This window comes from Grampus griseus (assembly GCF_964374135.1).
Source record: "Grampus griseus genome assembly, chromosome: 4".
Classification (NCBI taxonomy): domain Eukaryota; kingdom Metazoa; phylum Chordata; class Mammalia; order Artiodactyla; family Delphinidae; genus Grampus; species Grampus griseus.
In genome coordinates this window covers 113,997,263-114,019,198 of record NC_138997.1, presented here as the reverse complement: position 1 = coordinate 114,019,198, position 21,936 = coordinate 113,997,263, and the positions used below count along the sequence as shown (strand labels likewise).

Sequence of the window (21,936 nt, the reverse complement as noted above, 5' to 3'; positions counted from 1 at the left end):
TCCTACCAGCCCCTCACTTTGAAAGTAAATGCTTATAATAACTAGATTCTATTCCTAATACACCCACTGGCTTGTTGGGAATCAGTGGACACTTTCTGGTGCTGCAGTTGGTTTTCCTAAAAAAAAAAAAAACAAATAAGGAAATCTATAATGTATAATCTGATCAAAGGATAGAAAAGCCTCTGTTGATCACAGGAACACTCAGCAGATATAAGCAATGAGATCAGCCTAAGGATTTATGTTGCTTTTTCCAAGTCTCAGAACATAAGAGAGTTCTTCATACTCAAGGTGAGGGGCCGTCACTACATAGTGAATATAGTCCCTAAAATATTACTAATGATTGTGCTGGAAATACAAACCACATTTTCCTAAAAACAGTTATCTCTCATCATATGAAAAATACAGTATATTAACCTGAAACATCAATAGATTTGGAATTTTAGCCAGACAGAGAACAATCAAGAATACAACCAAAAGAAAAGGCAATGTGGGGAAATGGTCAAAACAACACATTTCAGTCACCTGTCACTTATTTAACACACGGAGAATATTAAACAAGCAAACAAATAAACCATATTGTTTGTCAATGATGCAAGAGTGTGGCTTACAATTTCATTTTCATCCTCTCATTCTCAAAATTGGGTCAAAAGTTACTTTCCATTAGTAATAATGACAAGCAAAGAAATCATCAAATAGGATATGGAAATTCACAAAACAAGGAAATCTTGGGTGTTTCATCCCAAAAGAAACTATAATAACCTTTAAAAAATAGAAAATAAATGGTCCATAATGGAGGGATGGAGTAGTAAATTATAATACAATGACATAATGAATTAGCCATGACTATAAAACTGTACAGAGATATATGAAGAACTGCATAATTTAATAAATGTAAAAGCAAAATACAAAATGGTATGTAAACTATGATTGCAATGATATAAAATATGTAACAGATTTAACAAAATTCTGTAACATAATTATATAAAATCATAAACAGAGACTGGAATATATTAAAAAATAGTGTTTGAATTGAGATTATAAATTACTTTTTCTCATATTTTCCATAAATTATGCTTAATCAGTTTGACTTTTTAAATTCAGCTATTTGAATTACTGTGTGCGTATTTATATGTACAATATATACAGTATAATAAATTTTTCAAATACCTTTCTGCTGTAATAGCTCTGACGGCCGTGCAAGTGAGGCCAAAGGCTCAACTGGGCGACTTGCAGCAGGAGGCGTTCTTGTTGACGAGGCTCCTGACAAAACAGCGGATACTACTGGGCTGGACTTGGGAGGCTGAACATTTTGCATTACAGAACAGGACAAAGTATCTGCAACTGAAGACAAGAAACTATTTCATCCACAGCAGTAAGCTTGAAATATAATAAAATACTAACAAAATACAGTTAATCTGAAGTTCTTGTAAGAAACTTCAGCAGCATCACATTTACCTACTATATCTATACCTAGAAGATAATGGGTCCAAAGAAATGATTTTCAAAAAAACTAAAAACTTATTCACTAAATGTTTTTAGAAGTCTTTAATGGCAATTTTCCTAAAACATTTCACAAGCTTCCATACCTTCTTAAACAAAATGAACCCCAAACAGCTTTTCTTTACTAACTAATGATCACTATTATTAATACTAATTATTGTACTGTGCAATGGTACCTTAGATAGATAAGATGAACAGAGGTTATTTGCTTCTGCAGTAATGTGACTCATGAATTATATAGATGTTTCTATTAGCTCAGATCCCATTTTGTATTGTAAACTGCCACTTTTCATTTGCTGTTTCTAATCAGATCCCATATCTCACAGGTAACTAAGTAAGGGCCTGACAGTAACATTAGGTTGGACCTCTGGAATAAAGTACATGTGATTCATAGTTGGCCTTTTTGATAGCTCAAACTGCCTGACCTACAGGATCATCTTCAGCCAACCAAGAGATAACTGAAAAACCTATGATGACAACGTAAGTGTCCACTGATGGATGAATGGACTTTAAAAATGTGGTGTATATATTTATATATACATGTATGTATGTATGTGCATGCATATATCAATACATGCATGTGTGTATGTGTATATATACAGACATATATACAATGGATGAATGGATAAAGAAAATGTGGAAATAAAGAAAACACACACACACACAATGGAATATCATTCAGCCATAAAAAAGAAGGAAATCCTGCCATGTGACAACGTGAAGGGACTTTCAGGTTATTACGCTAATTGAGACAAATCAGACAAAGACAAATAATGCATGGTGTAATTTACATATGGAATCTAAAAAAGCCGAACTCACAGAAATAGAAAGTTTTGGTTGCCAGAAGCAGGGAAGCAGGGGAAATAGGGAGATATTGGTCAAAGAGTACAAACTCTCAGTTACAAGATGAGTAGGTTCTGGAGCTCTAATGTATAGCACAGTGACTACAGTTAACAATACTGTTATCATATACTTGGAAGCTGTTCAAACAGTAGATATTAAATATTCTCACCATATACACAAAAATGGTAATTATGAGAGATGATGGATGTATTAACTAACCTTACTGTGGTCATCATTTTGCAATAAATATGTATATCAAATCATCATGTTGCACATCTTAAACTTACACAATAGTATACATACACATACAGACATGTACATATGTGTATATATGTATGACATGTTCATATATATATATGAACAAAGTTAGGTCTAAGACCGAAACAAATGCAAGAATATAGTGACAGAACAAAATGTGATACATTTCCCAATAGTGTACAAATGATATAAATATGAGAATGGAGAAAGAAGGTGGAAGGTAGTCTAAATACGTTAATTGCCACATCATTTTTAGGAAGGACAAACATCATTGTGAGACCGAAAACACAGTCACAATATTTTGCAGTTCCTCTCATTGAGAAGTGGAATCTATTTTCCCACTCCCTGAATTGAGGCTAAACTTTCGACTAGCTTTAATCAACAGAACGTGGCAGAAGTAATGGTGTACAAGTCCAAGACCTCAAGTCTCAAGAGGTACTACAGCTTATGCCTTTCTGCTCTTGAAATGCTGCCCTGAGACCATCACGTAAGGCAACGGTCCCCAACCTTTTGGCACCAGGGGCCAGTTTCGTGGAAGACAATTCTTCCAAGGCCTTGGGTGACGGGGGAATGGTTCAGGTGGTAATGCAAGCAATGGGGAGGGGTGGGGAGCCGCAGATGAAGCTTCGGTCACTTGCCTGCCACTCTCCTCCTGCTGTGTGGCCCGGGTCCTAACAGGCCGCGGACCAGTACCAGTAGGCAGCCCGGGGGGTTGGGGACCTCTGACATAAGGAAGCTAATCTAATCATGTGGAGAAAAACCTAGGTGCCCCCACTGAACGGTGCGCACCAACTGCTAGACATATGAGTGAAGTCTACGATCCTCCAGCCCAGCCAACTCTCCAGCTAAATGAAGTCACATGAGTCCAAGAAAACGGGCAGAGGAACTGTCCAAACAACCCACAGAACTATGAAAAATAATAAATAATTTTTGTTTTAAACCAGCATTAGATAACTGGTGAAATCATTAAAAATGCTAAAGTAACAGAGCGATGAATATATTTAACAGTACAAAGTAAAAATTAAGATATAATCACCTAAAATTGAGTGATATAAAAAAGGAAAGGGGTGTGGAAGACAGTAAATATATTAACTTTACCTTTGCTCATAATAAGAAACTGAAAGACACTGTCTAAAAATATAGAAGATATTTCTGCCTCTGGTAATGATGATCTAGGTAATTAGGATCAAACCTTCTACTAAAGGTAACTTTAAAAACTATACTTAAAAAGATCTTCTTAAAATAATCAAAGATCTAACATGATATTAATGAATCTCTGGGTGAAAATCTGTAAGAAATTGAAAACTCAGAGAAATAAGCCTAACACTCAGAGCTGCTTTCATCCTGTGGTTATCTGTTGAAAACCTGATCTGCTGTTTTCTGTAGCCTTGCAGAGCATGGGAAGCAAGACATCTCCTACAGCACACCCAAGATGGGGCACCTGATTCAGCACCCCATACCTCCACTTTTAGGATAGTATCTGAAGGGTTATAACCTCGGGCTAAGGATAAACCAGGAAGCTAAGCCTTACAAAAGCCAGCAGCTTTGATTCAGAACATATGCACAGTCCCGTACATCTAGACACTTGGGACTTGGATGGATGTGATCACAGGCTGGTAGTACCTGGAGGAAACTGGCAGAAGGAAATATAAATCCTCTCTGGAGAACAATTCCATCACCCTAGGCCTCAAATTATTCCCACAAGTAATTTTTCAAAAACAATTCCAAGCACAAAGTCTAAGATAAGTAGTTCAGGTTTGAACACAGCCCTCTGTGTTCTCCAGTCTCCAGCCTGATACACGGCATCACCCTCCTTACAGTCCTTCAATAGTCTGCCAGTGGTTGAGGGTGAAGACAAAACATCTTACCCTGAACACTTCTTAACATGGTCAACGAGGCCCTGAATGATCCTGAGTTCCCAGCCTCCTCCTGGCCCATGGTTCTCCTCTAGCTTCACTGGTCTTTCAGTCCCTTGAACTTGCCATGCTCTCTCCCATTAAAGGGGAATACACTTGCTCCCCCTTAGATGTAATAAATTTTTTTCTTTAATAAAATAATTGATACAAATAAAAAGTGATACGTATATGTGTATGTATTTATAAAATCTTAATAAAGAAACACCCATGAACTCAGCATCCAACTGTGAAAATAAAACATTTCCAATACTGTTGAAGCTCTTGGTGTACTCCTCACGGAAGGTATTCCCTTGCCTCCCTTCTGAACTGTGTTCCTTATTCTCTTGCTTTTGTTATTAGTTTACCACACAAATAAGTATCCCTAAACATTATTTTTGCATGTTTTTTTAACTTTATAACAATAGCATACTGCATATATTCTTCCATGAATCCTGTTACATTTCTGGGATTCATTTGTGTTAATGAGTATAGCTCTATTTCATCACTTTCACTGCTGGTCAGTAGCCCACTGGAAGGATATACTGATATCCATTCTATCATAAATGGACTTCTGGGTTCCAATTTTATGTTTTCACATACAGTACTACAGGAATATTCATGAACATGTCCCTGGTACACATGTGCTAGTTTCTCTGGGGGTGGAGCTCCTCAACGTGTGTGCCACAGCTCAAAAGTGGGTATGTAGCTGTACAGCAAGGGACGAGGATCCCCTCAGCCCTGGGGGCCTGTGGGAAGTGAGTCCCTTGGCCTGGGGAACAGACTAGACCCTTTAGCTCAGAATCCCTCCCGCAAAATGTTATTCTCTACAAGTACTACACATTTAAAACAGGAAGTGGTGCCGTAGGGCCCTCTTATTCAAAGCGTACTCTATGGGCTAGCAACACTTGATACAGAAACTTGATAAAATCCTTAGGCCAGGCACTACTAGACCTGGTGAATCAGAACCTCCATTTTAACAAGGCCCCAGGTGATTCATACTCACAAAGTATGAGAAGGACTTCTCTAGAGTACACAGAAGTGGGAGAGCTGTGTTTCAGGGTGTGGTTACCTTCAATCCCACTTATGCCAAATTTCCCTAAAATGCAGAACCAATAGGTCCTTCTCCTAACACTGTCTAAGAGTTTCCTGTTATTCCACATGCTTGCCATGCCTTGGTATAGTCGGTCTTTCAAAGTTTTACCATCCTGCTGCTAGGTATAAGTAGATATCCCGTTCTAGTTTTAAGTTGCTTTTCCCTGATTATTAATGAGACCGAGTATGTTTTCCTTTCATCTGTGAAATGCCTGTTCATGTATTTTTTTCTTGGGTTGCTGGTCTTTTCCTTACTGATCTTATGTGTTATTTGTATATTCTGGATAAAATACTATAAAATATTTTTTTCTCCCGTTTCATGGCTTGTCTTTTTGTTCTCTTTATGTTGCCTTTCAATGAAACAAAGTTCTTAATTAGATGATAGTAAACCTTATCATGCTTATTCTTTATGGCTAGCTAGCACTGTGTGTGGTGTCCTTAAGAAATCTTTCCCAACTCCAAGGTTCTTCCGTATTTTCTCTCAAAAGTTTTAAAGTTTTGCCTTTTTGCATTTAAATATTTATTTCATCCGTAATTTATTTTATACATGGAGAATTCATTCTTCAGATTGCAGCTCACATATCAGAGATCAGGGAAAACTTCCTGAGTACGCTATACCTAGGGTACTCTCACCAAGCACTATACATCTCTGCTTCATGATACTTAAATAATAGTAGCAATTTTACATTTATTTGTGTTTATTTGGATAATGTTTGCCTCCCCAAGAAGATTACAAACTTCATGAAGATAAGGATCAAGCCTTTTTACTTGCTATTTTATCTCCCAGCACTAAAATAAACACCTGTCACATAGCTGGCTTTCAAGTATTTGTCAAATAAATGGAGACAAGTTCCACAAATATGAAGGACCACAGAAAACTGCCAGCCAAAAACAACAACAACAAAACTACCCTTTTCACAAAGAGAATTTGACAGATGAAACATGGTATACTTAGAGACAGAACCTACAATTCAAAAATAAATCATTTGTCTGTTTATCTATTTATTTATTTATTGGCATTAAGGTAGTTCCCCTGTTAGTTTTTAGTAGCTCCTTAGTAACTGTACATAAACTCTTTTGAAACTAGGAAGGTTTAGCAAATTCTCAACTAATAACACCATTACCCATTCAAGTTGTTCAAACTAGAAAATTTAAGTTAACTTTTATTATTCCTTTTCCTTCATAAACCTTATCAATGAATTCTTGAAATCATCTCTTGCCATCTGTCTTCTGTATAAATAAATCTCAACCTGTGTCAGCATCCTTCATCTAGATAATTGTAGTAATTCCTTCCTAGCTGGTCTTCCTGTCTCCAAGTTCTTCCTCCTGCAGTCCACCTACCACATTGCTCACAGAAGAAAGATCTGAAACACAAATCTGATAGCGTCGCCCCCTTGTTTAAAAATTTCTGATGGCTGCTGATTACATACAGGACCAAGCTTATGTTTTTCCTTCAAGTCTTTTCCTCTTACTTTTCCAATGCCATAGCCCAGGAGAAAATGGGGAACTGAGATACAGAAAAGGGACAACTGATAAAGTCAACTTTTGAAGGAAGTGGTCACAAAGATGGACATCTCATCTTCTGAGCTTGAAGAAGGAGTAAATATAGAACAATTTACAGGTGGAAGGTATAAAGTTGAGTAAAGATGAAAAGGTTCAAGAGTAGCTTTGGAAAAACTGAAGGAGTACGAGTGTGAGGGAGCATAATTATTACTATCTCACAACTCTGCAATCTCATCACAAGTTTCCAAAGCTGAAAATAATCTCTTAACTGTACTATTTGTACCTCCAATGTAGTTTTCTAACTTACTTCTAACTCGTATTTCTTTATCCAGATAGTCACCTCCTATAGGGATCTATTTTGCTTTTCCTCAGGCACATCACCACCCCGAGATGATAGATGTATATTAACTTACCAGTGGTTATACCTTAGTGTCATGTATGTTGTGGATTTTTATATAAGGATTATATAAATGTTTATTATTATTATTTTTATAAGTAGATTTTTAAGTGTTTTTTAATAAAATTGTACTCAGTACTATTCTACAATATGCTGTCAAGATGTGATCCTTACTGAAGTTGTATTACTCAGCCAACTTCATCTCAAACTAAGAAAGAGCTTCTGAACCTTGACAAATTTACCTATAGTGCCAGTTTAAAAAATTTTAATGGTATAATGACACCTTTTAAACACCAGCCAAAATTTCACTCTAAGTTAACAACTAAACATAGCCCCCCAAACATACATCACTATGTTTTTAATAAAGTAATCTGAAATTCTAGTGCTGAATTGTACTAACATGCTTTTCTAAAATAAAGAGGCAACTGGACTTCCCTGGCTGTGCAGTGGTTAAGAATCCGCCTGCCAATGCAGCAGACACGGGTTTGAGCCCTGGTCCGGGAAGATCCCACATGCCGCAGAGCAACTAAGCCCATGCGCCACAACTACTGAGGCTGCGCTCTAGAGCTCGCGAGCCACAACTACTGAGCCCGTGTACCCTACAGCCCGTGCACCACAACTACTGAGCCCGCGTGCTGCAACTGCTGAAGCCTGCGTGCCTAGAGCCCGTGCTCTGCAACAAGAGAAGCCACTGCAGTGAGAAGCCCGCGCGCTACAACGAAGGGTTGCCCCTGCTCGCTGCAACTAGAGAAAGCCCGAGTGCAGCAATGGAGACCCAACGCAGCCAAATAAATAGAATTAAAAAATAATAATAAAATATAGGCAAATGAGATAACACTTACATGTCTCTTTTATTCTATGTTTCTGAATATGAACTCATCAACTGCCTAAAAGTAACAGCATGTATTAATCACTGTGTTTTTGATAATCACTTAAGTCAGGTTTATGCTTTTGGATCTTAACCCTTCACAAATTGCTTAAGAATTTTTATTATACTACCTGAAAATGAAACTAATATAACCAGGTAATAAAAATGCAATCATTCTTGTCAATTACTCAAAGATTGATTTTCACACAAAACTATGATTAATACCTAAGATTCTCATTTTAATATGACAATATAATTTTAAAATGTCCAAACCAATTAAATTGCTTTTCTAGAACATTAAACTCAGTATACCCATGGTTCCCAAACCTTGTAATTAGGCACCCAAGTTGCCCTCGCAACAAACTCACAGAGTTCCAAGGGATGTTTTAAATTTTCAAGAGAAACACAGTGACATCTGTCAAAAAACCTTGTGAACTATTAATACTAAGTAGCTTGAGGCACTGGAAAAAATATTGAGAAACATCAGCTGAGAAAGTTTAGGAACTTCTGTAATATTTAAAGTACGTTTTAAAAGTAACCTCTTTATTTCTTTTGAAATGGTGACGAGCATGGGTCATACTAACCTGAGATACACTTAATTTGTCAACTTCTGAACTACAATTAAAAAGTCATTCACCAATCTAAAGGGAAAAAATAAAGAAACCCACTTCTTAACAAATGAACTTCTAAAATTATATTTACTATGGCTTTCACAGTATAGTATCACAATTAAAAGAATGGAAGTATACCCCCTTCTCTCTGCCTAACGGCTTAATTACTACTTATTCAAATAGAAGCTAATTTTGTAATTGTTCTTACTCTTTATTCAACATTTTCTTCAACGATAGGCCCTCCCCCACAGGTATTCTATTCCTTAGCCAAGTGGCCCTACATTTCCCTGATCCTACATCTCAGCATAAATTAGTTTTATTCAGTCCCATCTCAGAATAAGACAGCAATTAGCTGAATTTCTCCTTTTTTTGTCACGAAAGTCACAAAATCCTTAAGTCAGAGGGACCTTAGGATAAGCTGATGTGTAAAAGGACTGCTGAAAGAAGAAAGAAAGAAAACAGAATTTCTAGGGGACAGAAAGCCCTGGTTCTGAGAAGGGTAGACTGAGAGTCAGAAGAAACTGAGCTTCAGGACAAGCTCTGTTTCTAACATTAATGACTACAGGCTTTCCTCATTTGTTAAACAAAAGGACTACAGTAGAATATGGATCTGCTACCCGACATCACTCATGATCAAGTCAGAAATACAGATTTCCAAGGGAATTCCCTGGTGGTCCAGTGGTTAGGACTCTGCACTTTCACTGCTGAGGGCCCGGGTTCGATCCCTGGTCAGGGAACTAAGATCCCACAAATTGCGTGCCAAGACTACCCTGGAGATTCTATTCTAGCTCAGTAAGTTGGGTTTCAAGATCACAATCTGTGCAAGGTATTCTGGTGCACAGCCAGATTTGGGAATTGTGATAGATGTTTCAAGTTGACTTACCTAAAACCCAGTTAATGCTAAACCCCTTCTTTCTGGCCTGCCTCTACCATGAAGGCTACAAAGCTAAATATTCATTTTCTAGCCTTCCCTTAAATTAGAGATGGTCTTTTAAAACAGCTATGACAAATGGTATGTAAAATGAAATGGGGTCAATGCCACAACCCCATCTTCTTTCCTCTCCCTTCTTTCTGCTTTTAACTTTGACTTGCTGTCTACAGGTACAGAAGTTATCTTGTTTCTATAAACCAACATACTAAGGATGGCAGAGTGGAAAGGGAAAAAAGACACTGAGGACATCTAGATCTACTGCATCTGCCTAGACTTCTTGTTATGTGAGAAAAATACCACCTTTCTTGTTTAAACCACTATTAGTTGCTTGTAGCCCAAAGTGTTTCTAAACAACATAGCAACGAAAGAATAGATGATCTCAAATGCACACTTCAGATCTAATATTCTAAAGTTCTAACTTTAAATAATCTAACTGTCCAGGGAATGATACTTTTCTACAACATCCTTGACATATGGCTATCTAGACTCTGATATACAATCTAAAGACATCATTCAGAAAACGATCACAGCTTTAACAATTCCCATCCTTTACATACCTTTTCATTCAGTTCAAGAGCAGATTTTGTTAAGTTCAAGTTCACAAGTTGAATTAAAGTGAATATATCCTATGCAAACTCGCCACTAAAAAACTACATACCTTGCATACATAATTTTTAAACAAATAAATTTAACCACATCTTGGTTTAGGAAGGTAAGAAAAACTAATTACAAGGGTATTCTTCATGTATCTTTCTCCATCTTCCCTGTCCTTCATCCTAACTTACCAATCTGGGGCTGAGAAAACATCAACTTTAATGTATAGGAAATATATCTTCTGTGAAAGTCACTAATAGGGGTTCACCTAGAGAAACCAGTGTGGTATTGCAGGCCATCATTTTTTCTATAGTGAATAGGGCTATGGCTGGAATAGTAACTGTCCCAAGGTTGAACTAATATAAAAAATAAAGTATTAGCTACCAAAGCATATCCCCAAATAGACCCTTCCATTTTGCCTTATTCCTAACTCACATTAAAGACAACTACTGCAGAGGCATGAAAACACAGCAATAAATACCAACTGAGATCCCAATCATGGCAAGGAACCATGCTATACAAGGCAGATGGTTGGGTGGCTAATTGTGAATAGATGAAGGGGAAGGGTTCAAGAAGATGCTGCAAAATTCCACTATAAATAAAGCAAATAAATTGCAAAGGTGAGCTAATTTCCAATTTTTCTAATAGGCAGTATCATCTTTAACCTTCATGCAATAAAAATCAGATTGGAAATGCACTGATTTTCAACCATGCTTTGGTGAACTTTTCATTCAACCTACCAGGATTTGTTGGGTTGTTGGCTGTAGCCAGGGAGGTGTGGTTTTGGATTAGATTGTCTTGGGTTGACGGAAGGCCTGAAGCTGACCACGCAAAAGTATTGTATCCTGAAAGACTCTGCTGCTGGTGGTACTGTTGTGATGGTGGAGGTGGAAGTGGTGATGGATGGCTGATAGCTGTATTTTGACCAGAAAATGAATTATCTCTAATTGGCCTGACAGTCGGAGCATTCTGTGAGGTAAACATTTGCTGCCCATATGGATCACCAGCAGGTAGAGAGGGATATGAAACACTAGGATACGCAGCATTAGAAACAGTTGACAAAGCGTAGTGACCGCAAGTAGAGGGAAATCCCTGAGCAGCAACAGAAGAATTGTCAGAGTACATGGCTGGACTATTGTAATGATTCACAAAAGAGGAGTGTGGCTGGGAGGCACTCGTATGCAAATGTGATGCTGATGACCCGGCACCTTGGAATGATCCCAGAGTGGATCCCACGACGTGAGGGGCAGGAGGAACGCTGCCATACATCTGCTGTGCTCCTGGCTGTGGGCTTGCTGTGTTAGGAGTCACCACATTTTGTGTTGGTACCCTATAGAGACCAGAGTAGTAATCATCACACTGGCTATCCAATGGCAATGAGGTCATTTTCCCAGGTCCTTGAGAGTAATGTCCTGAGGGAGCAGTGTAGCTTTGAGGATGCAATCCATACCCAGATGGAACCTGCATTTGATTCTGTGCTGGACCTGAAAAAAAAAAGAGCAAATATTTACAAGAATTAGTAAGAAGGCAACTAACTTTTAAGCACAGTCCCCATCTAAATGTTGCCCTAATTTACTTCTTCATAATCCCAAATTGTTACAAGAGATTATACTCTGATAGACCCACTGTGATAGCCTCCAAGATGGCCCCCAATGACCCCCACCCCCGGTACTGACCCCCTCCCACAATATACCAGGAGTGGACTGTGTGACCAACAGCATATAGCAGAGGTAATGATATATCATTCCAAAGATCTGCCCAGTCTTGGGCACTGGCACTCTCTTAGATCACTTACTCAGTGTGGAAGAACAAAGCTGTCAAGTTGTGAAGAGCCCTCTGGAGAAACCCATGCAGTGAGGAACTGAACTCTCCTGACCAACAGCTAGAGAGAAACTGAGGTCTGCCAACAATCACAGGAGTGAGCCTGGAAGCAGATCCTTCATACCAAGTAGAGTCTCTCTCTCTTTTTTTAATTGAGGCAAATTTATATAACATACACTCAACCATTTTAAAAGGTACAATTCAGTGGCATTTAGTACATTCACGCTCTTATGCAACCATCACCTCTAATTTCAAAACACTTTCATCACCCTGAAAGGAAACCCATCCTCATTAAGCAGTTGTTCCTCACTCTTCCCTGCCCCCAGGCCCTGGCAGCTACTAATCTGCTTTCCATCTTTGTGGATTTACCTATTTTGAGTATTTCATATAAACAGAATCACCCAGTATATGACCTTTTGCGTTTGGCTTCTTTCACTTGGCATAATGCTCTCAGGGTCATCCACATTGTAGCCTGTATCCAACCTTCATTCCTTTTTATGGCTGAGTCACATTCCATTGTATGGACAGACCACGATTTGTTTCTCCATTTATCAGTTGGTGGGCATTTGGCTGTGATGATAGTGCTGCCAAGGAGTAACTGGATATTAAACTTCCTATGTTACTTTTTTTTTAACATCTTTATTGGAGTATAATTGCTTTACAATGGTGTGTTAGTTTCTGCTGTATAACAAAGTGAATCAGCTATATGCATACCTATATCCCCATATACTCTCTCTCTCTTGCGTCTCCCTCCCACCCTATCTCACCCCTCTAGGTGGTCACAAAGCACCAAGCTGATGTCCCCATGAGATGCAGCTGTTTCCCACTAGCTATCTATTTTACATTTGGTAGTGTATATATGTCCATGCCACTCTCTCACTTCGTCCCAGCTTACCCTTCTCCCTCCCCAGGTCCTCAAGTCCATTCTCTACATCTGCGTCTTTATTCCTGCCCTGCCCCTAGGTTCTTCATAACCTTTTTTTTTTCCTTTTTAGATTCCATTTATATGTGTTAGCTTACAGTATTTGTTTTTCTCTTTCTGACTTACTTCACTCTGTATGACAGTCTCTAGGTCCGTCCACCTCACTACAAATAACTCAATTTCGTTTCTTTTTATGGCTGAGTAATATTCCATTGTATATATAATCCATTTACATTTAAGGTAATTATCGATATGTATGTTCCTATTACCATTTTCTTAATTATTTTGGGTTTGTTTTTGTAGGTCTTTTCCTCCTCTTGTGTTTCCTGCCTAGAGAAGTTCCTTTAGCATTTGTTGTAAAGCTGGTTTGGTGGTGCTGAATTCTCTTAGTTTTTGCTTGTCTGTAAAGGTTTTAATTTCTCCATCGAATGGGAATGAGATTCTTGCTGGGTAGAGTAATCTTGGTTGTAGGTTTTTCCCTTTCATCACTTTAAGTATGTCCTGCCACTCCCTTCGGGCTTGCAGAGTTTCTGCTGAAAGATCAGCTGTTATCCTTATGGGGATTCCCTTGTATGTTGCTTGTTGCTTTTCCCTTGCTGCTTTTAATATTTTTTCTTTGTATTTTTGATAGTTTGATTAATATGTGTCTTGGTGTGTTTCTCCTTGGATTTGTCCTGTATGGGACTCTCTGTGCTTCCTGGACTTGATTGACTATTTCCTTTCCCATGTTAGGGAACTTTTCAACTATAGTCTCTTCAAATATTTTCTCAGACCCTTTCTTTTTCTCTTCTTCTTCTGGGACCCCTATAATTCGAATGCTGGTGAGTTTAATGTTGTCCCAGAGGTCTCTGAGACTGTCCTCAATTCTTTTCATTCTTTTTTCTTCATTCTGCTCTGTGGTAGTTATTTCCACTGTTTTATCTTCCAGGTCACTTATCCATTCTTCTGTCTCAGTTATTCTGCTATTGATTCCTTCTAGAGAATTTTTAATTTCATTTATAGTGTTGTTCATCACTGTTTGTTTACTCTTTAGTTCTAGGTCCTTGTTAAACGTTTCTTATATTTTCTCCATTCTATTTCCAAGATTTTGGATCATCTTTACTACCATTACTCTGAATTCTTTTTCAGGTAAACTGCCTATTTCCTCTTCATTTTTTTGGTCTGGTGGGTTTTTACCTTGCTCCTTCATCTGCTGCATATTTCTGTCTTCTCATTTTGTTTAACTGTGTTTGGGGGTCTCCTTTTCGCAGGCTGCAGGTTCGTAGTTCCCGATGTTTTTGGTGTCTGCCCCCAGTGGGTGAGGTTGGTTCAGTGGCTTGTGTAGGCTTCCTGATGGAGGGGACTGGTGCCTGTGGTCTGGTGGTGGGGCTGGATCTTGTCTTTCTGGTGGGCAGGGCTGCATCTGGCAGTGTGTTTTGGGGTGTCTGTGACCTTAGTATGATTTTAGGCAGCTTCTCTGCTAATGGATGGGGTTGTGTTACTGTCTTGCTAGTTGTTTGGCATGGGGCACCCAGCACTGGAGCTTGCTGGCCATTGGGTGGAGCTGGGCCTTAGCATTGAGACGAAGATCTCTGGGAGAGCTCTCGCCGATTGATATTACATGGGGCCGGGAGGTCTCTGGTGGTCCAGTGTCCTCAACTCGGCTCTCCTACCTCAGAGGCTCAGGCCTGACACCAGAGCAGAGCACCAAGACCCTGTCGGTCACACGGCTCAGAAGACAAGGGAGCAAAAAAAAAAGAAATAAAAAAGAAAAAAATAATAAATAATTAAAATGAAAAAAAAATAAAAAAATAAAAATTATACTAAGATAAACATAAAAATCAGAAACAAATCAGTCGCAGACAGCAAACCCCAAGTCTACAGGTGCTCCCAAAGTCCACCGCCTCAATTTAGGGATGATTCACTGTCTATTCAGGTATTCCACAGATGCAGGGTACATCAAGTTGATTGCAGGGATTTAATCCACTGCTCCTCAGGCTGCACAGAGAGATTTCCTTTTCTCCTCTTTGTTCGCACAGCTCCTGGGGTTCAGCTTTGGTTTTGGCCCCACCTCTGCGTGTAGGTCACCCTCAGGAATCTGTTCCCTCCCAGACAGGACGGGGTTAAAGCAGCGGCTGATTAGGGGGCTCTTGCTCATTCATGCCGGGGGGAGAGAGGGGTACGGTAGTTATAATTGGAATGCGGGGCGAGCCTGTGGTGGCAGAGGCTGGCGAGACGTTGCAACAGCCTGAGGTATGCTATGTGTTCTCCCAGGGAAGTTGTCCCTGGATCACAGGATCCTGGCAGTGGCGGGCTGCAGAGGCTCCTGGGGGCAAGGTGTGGACAGTGACCTGTGACCTGTGCTTGCACACAGGATTCTTGGTGCCTGCAGTAGCAGCCTTAGCATTTCATGCCCGTCTCTGGGGTCTGAGCTGATAGCCGCGGCTCACGCCCGTCTCTGGAGCTCGTTTAGGCGGTGCTCTGCTTTCCGTGGGCAGACAGGGAAGGAATCCCCTCTCCTTGCGCACCCCGAAACAATGGTCTCTTGCCTCTTACGCAGGTCCAGACTTTTTCCCGGACTCCCTCCCGGCTAGCTGTGGCGCACTAGTTCCTTCAGGCTATGTTCACGCAGCCAACCCCAGTCCTCTCCTTGGGATCCGACCAAAGCCCGAGCCTCAGCTCCCAGCCCCCGCCCGCCCCGGTGGGTGAGCAGACAAGCCTCTCGGGCTGGTGAGTGCTGGTCGGCACCGATCCTCTGTGCGGGAATCTCTCCGCTTTGTCCTCCGCACCCCTGTTGCTGCGCTCTCCTCCGTGGCTCCGAAGCTTCCCCCCCCCACCCACCCCCTGTCTCTGCCAGTGAAGGGGCTTCCTAGTGTGTGGAAACTTTTCCTCCTTCACAGCTCCCTCCCAGAGGTGCAGGTCCCGTCCCTATTCTTTTGTCTCTGTTTTTTCTTTTGCCCTACCCAGGTACGTGGGGATTTTCTTGCCTTTTGGGAAGTCTGAGGTCTTCTGCCAGCATTCAGTAGGTATTCTGTAGGAGTTGTTCCACACGTAGATGTGTTTTTGATGTATTTGTGGGGAGGAAGGTGATCTCCATGGCTTACTCCTTCGCCATCTTGAAGGTCCCCTCCCAAGTAGAATCTAACTAGAGTCCCAGCTGATAGCCTGACTACAATCTCATGAGACCCTAAACCAGAACCACCTAGCTAGGCTGCTTCATGTCCCTCAGAAACTATGAGATTAAATATTTGTTGTTTTAAGTTGATAAATTTTGGGGTATTTTGTTATGCAGCAATAGATAACAATATACCTAGCATGGAAGACGTTCAAACCTTTCTTACAGGCTTTTTTTTTTAAGTTATAAAAGTAACAATATATCCACTGTTAAAAAAAATTCAAACAATGAAGAATATAAAGTGAAAAGTACAAGTCCCCTTCTCTCCCTGGTAGCTTATGTCCTATGTCCCAGATGTAGCTACAGTTAATGGTTTCTTGTGTATCCTTTGTACCTATTACATATGTGTATACCTATATACACATATGTAATGTATTACATATGTGTATACCTATATACACATATGTAATGTACCTATTACATATGTGTATACCTATATACACATATGTAATGTATATATAAGCATATATATTTAAACAGACATAGATCATACTACAGTTCGACAACTTCATTTTTTTACCTGATATATCCTGGATTCCCTTCTGTGTTAGCATATACAAACTTCATTGCTCTTCTAAAAGAATCTATATGGTATTTCATTGTAGAAACATAACATTATTTACCAAATCCCCATTGATGAATATTTATTCCAGGGAGAGAACTAATTTATGAAGTCAACTTCTTTGACGAATCTGCAGGGTAAGTTCCTAGAAGTGAAACTGGAGGTTCAAAGGGTTTTGGGGCTATTAAAATTGACCATTATTGCCAAATAACTCTCCAAAAATGTCTATCAATTTATACTGCTCAGCAGTAATGCTTAAGAATGCCTCATCTTCCCAACACTGAGCACCATTTTAATCTTTGCCAATCTAATAAGAGAGAAACATTTTAGTTTGCAATACTAGACTTTGAGTGATGCTCAGAATCCTTTCGAATGTTTCTTAGCCATTTGGGTATCTTTCTTTGTTATTTGCCCTTTTCCCACAGGATTGTGCTTCCCTTAATAATTTATAAATGTTCTTGTATGTTAAGAAATTTAACCATATGTAATTATTATGTGCTGTCTATATTTTCCCTCAGGTTATTGTTTGTTTTTTAACTTTGTTCATGTTGTCTCTTGCTATAGTTTCTCAATTATTATATAGTAAAATCTTTCATGCTTGATAAATTTTAAAATCATACTTAGTAGAGCCTGCCCCATTCCAATGTTATAAAGCTATATACCAATGTTTTCCTCTAGTGCTTTTAATACTTCCATTTTTATGTATTTATCTTTGATCACTATAGAATGTATTTATTTTATCAATACCATTAAAGTTAACAATAATATTAATATTATTAATAGTCTAAACATTACTAAACACTAGATTTTGTGCCGCTCACTGTTCTAAATGTTTTACATATATTCACTCCTTTAATCCTCACAGCCCCCTGAAGTAAACAGTATCATTATAACCGCTTTATAAATAAAATAAACGAGGCACAAAAGTTAAGTTGTTCAATACAGTCACATACTTAGGGAGTAAGAGGGCTGGGATTTGATTCAAATAATCTGGCTCAAGTCCGTGCTTTCAGACAATGATCTGCTGCCCCTCCCTACACTAAAATCCTGCTAGCTTTCTTTAGCCAAGAAGGTCAATTATCTCAAACAATGGAATTCTAGCTTTGCTTACAAGGGCAAATTTAATTATCCTAGAATCTAATTTTCTTGTCTTGTGGAATGAAATAGATATCTGTATCATACCTCAAATGAAAAGATAATCAAAAAATATATATATATATATTTCAAGCTGTTTCAAGTTCACTGACACAAAGTGCCACTGTATTCTTTGTCATAATAATTGTATAAAAATAGAAAACAGACAATGTGTTTATAAAAGATATATGAATAATTTCCTTATTCTGTTTTCAATTCCTACTAAATAATGCAGTGGAATCTTAATCTTTGGTCATTTAAATACATACTCCATGGCAGATACAAACATAACTTACACAATCAAGCTGTAAAGAAAAAATAATGGCCACACTTCCAAGAAGCATACAGAGAACCAAAACTCAGGTAACACTGTTTTACTAGGTATATAATTTACTTTTCTTACAGGATATTCTACATGATCACAGTTCATTTAGAAGAATTTAACATGCTTAAAAAAAGTGTAAAATGTTCTCCTCCTTCTCTTCCTTAAATATATTTTAAAAATGGACTTGCTGGATATACATATAACTGATTCACCCTGTTATACACCTGAAACTAATAAAACACTGTAAACCAACTATACTGCAACAAAAATTAAAAACAAAACAAAACACAGGGTTTGCTACTCTTCATTACAGTCACGGAAAACCCAACACTGGTACAAATTGATCAATCAAGAGAAGAGCCAAGTCAGAGTTAGAGAAATCTGTTTAAATATCTACCCACTTCCTGATTTGATTTGGTTCACCTATGCCACATGATCTGAAAACAGGAAAAGCATCATCATCATGTCCAAGCTACTCAAATGCCATTCTTCTAAAAATAACAGGAACGTTGTATCGGCTGAAATTAATCAGAAGTGAATTACCCACCCAAAAAATCCTATTTGCTTTTTCAGCCCATCAAAGAAAAGGAAGGTACTTACTTTGTGGGAGGAGGGGGGGACGCAAAGGTAGGAACAGCTAATTATATGTTGGTGCTTACCATTCCTTACACTATATCAAGATCTAAATGTTCCAAGTATACCCCCCAAAATTTCTAGTATAATTTAATCAAAATAATAAATGAATCAAAACTTCGTTGAAAGCAAAATGATTGTTTTAAATATTTTAAATCAACTTTTAAAGCCTGCAAGGGGGGAAAACCGCGGGGGCGTGGGGATGGTGGTGTGCTGAATTGGGCAACTGGGATTGACATGTATACACTGATGTGTATAAAATTGATGACTAATAAGAACCTGCTGTATAAAAAAATAAAAACTTTTAAAGCCTGCACTGAAAAAACAAAACAAACCATAAAGATCAGTTTAAATTGAAAAAAACTGATATCTAGGACAAGCAAATATTTTTTAAAAATTTGTCTTACTGTGACCTAACAAAGCATGCACTCTCTTTTCTTCAACCTTAAAATATATTAGATAACTCTTAACTTTCTCTTAGGGTATACTAGTATTAAAGTTTTATTTCTTCTGCATAAACTAAAAACTGAGCCTGGCAAATATCACAAATAAATCATTTATATACTCTTTAAAAAAACACACACACACACTCTGTAAATTATGGGGTTTTTACTAGTAGTAGCAGTTTCATTTGCTTATATTTCCTATAACTGCCTTAGCATCTGTGGCAGTTTTAAAACACAGTTCCCAAACTCTTTGATACTCTGCTGATTAAAGGGTAGGATCTGTCTACTCCCCTTGAATTTGAGCAGGCTTATAACAGCTTCCACTAATAAAGAATGGCAGAAGCAAAGCTGTGTGACTTCACAGGCTTGGTCACAGACAACTCAGCACCTGCACTGTTTGATGGAATATCTGCATATGGATCCCTAAGCAGCTCCATAAGAAATCCATTTACTCCACAGCTGTCATGGTCTGAGGAAGCCAAACCACATAGAGAGGTCACCACTCGGGACTCTGGTTTGAAGTCCGAGTCTCTGAGTTATTCCAGTCTAAGTGCCAGATGTGAGAATAAATAAGCCTTCAAGATCATCCCAATCTCCAGCCATCAAAATCATTTTAAGTCTTCCCCGCTGAGGCCCTAGACATCCCAGAGCAAAGCCATCTATGCCATGCCCTGTTCAAAGTCTTAGTTCAACACAGTCTGTGAGCATAATAAAATGGTTGCTTAACCATTGTTTTGTTGTAATTTACTATGTACTAATAGCAACTAGAGCAGCAATTACTGTTTTTAAAAATTCAGAATTCAGATTCTAAAACCAAAATACTATTTATAATAGCACACACACAAAAGGTAGTACTTAAAATACAAATCTAATGAAATATGTGAAGGATCTATATATAGAACTGATATACAGAACAAAACAAAACTATATATAGAACAAAACACTGATGAAAGAAATCAAGGATATGGAATGATATACCATGTTTGTGGACTGGAAGACTTGACATTAAGATGTAAATTATCTCAATTTTGATCTTTAGATTCAAACAATACCAATAAAAATACATGAAGGCTCTTTTATGGATATCAACAAGCCGATTCTAAACTTTCTAGGAAAAGGCAAGGATACTAAAATAGCAAAAAACAAACAAAAAACTTTGAGAAAGAACAGTTGGAAGATTTACCCAATTTCAAGACTTTATATACAACAATAATCAAGAAAGTGTGGTCCAGGGCTTCCCTGGTGGCGCAGTGGTTGAGAGTCCGCCTGCCAATGCAGGGGACACGGGTTCATGCCCCAGTCTGGGAAGATCCCACGTGCCGCGGAGCGGCTGGACCCATGAGCCATGGCCGCTGAGCCCGTGCGCCCGGAGCCTGTGCTCCACAACGGGAGAGGTCATAGCAGTGAGAGGCCTGCGTAGCACACACACACACACACACACACACACACACAAAAAGAAAGTGTGGTCCAGACAAAAGGCTAGACATACAGAAAATAATAAAAATAGAGCCACAAAAACACAGTCAACTGATTTTTTGACAATGGTGCCATGGCAATTCAATGGAGGAAAGACAGTCTTTTCAATTGACGGTACTTTTCAATCGATGAATAGTTCATATGCAAAAAAAATGAATCTCAACACATGTCTCAGATCTTAAACAAATATTAAGTCAAAACGAAGCATAGATTTAATGGAAAATTTTAAAACTTATAGGAGAAAATATAGAAGAATATCCAGGTGAATATGGGTTTAGCAATAAGTTCTTACCTATAACACTAAAAGCATGAAATATTGAAAAAGTGAATTTAATCAAATTAAAAACTTTTGCTCTGCAAAAACCACTAAGAGGATTAAAAGACAAGTAGCAGACTAGGAGAAAATATTTGCAAATCACATGCTCAGTAAAGAACTTGTATTCAGAATATATTAAGGACTCTTAAAATTCAACAGTGAGAAAACAGACAACCCAACCAAAAACTGGTTAAAGATGTGAAAAGATAATCACCAAAGAAGATATATGGATGGCAAATGTATGCAAATATGCTCATCATTAGTCAGAGAAATGCAAATTAAAGCCCCAATGAGATACCTCCATACACTCATTAGAATGACTGAAACAAAAACCCTGAAAATATCAAATGTTGGCAAAGATATAGTTTAACAGAAACTCTAGTTTATTGTTGGAGCGAATGCAAAATAGTACACCCACCTTGGAAAATGGTTTGGCTGTTTCTTATAAAAGGTTAAACATACACTTACCATATGACCCAGCAGTCCCACTCCTAAATATTTACCTAAGTGACCTGAAAACTAGTATTCACACAAACCCAGTGCCTGAATGTTTATAGCAGCTTTATTCATGATCACCAGAAGCTGGAAACAACCAAGATATTCAACAACGGAGGAATGGATAAACAATCCTGTTTATACATATACTAGATAGAAT

At 38.5% G+C, this 21,936-nt stretch overlaps 1 protein-coding gene across 4 annotated transcripts in view; it reads right to left on the bottom strand.

Annotated features, from left to right (window-relative positions):
- SEC24B (SEC24 homolog B, COPII coat complex component) overlaps nt 1-21,936 on the bottom strand; it is a gene marked incomplete at its 5' end in the record, with an annotated part of 93,778 nt that overhangs the window by 60,765 nt on the left and 11,077 nt on the right. For all 4 annotated transcript variants that reach the window (XM_082653040.1, XM_082653041.1, XM_082653038.1 and 1 more), the window contains 2 exons: nt 1,168-1,341; nt 11,233-11,976. In XM_082653040.1, the coding sequence (XP_082509166.1) occupies nt 1,168-1,341; nt 11,233-11,976 (918 nt within the window). The remainder of the gene's footprint in view (nt 1-1,167; nt 1,342-11,232; nt 11,977-21,936) is intronic.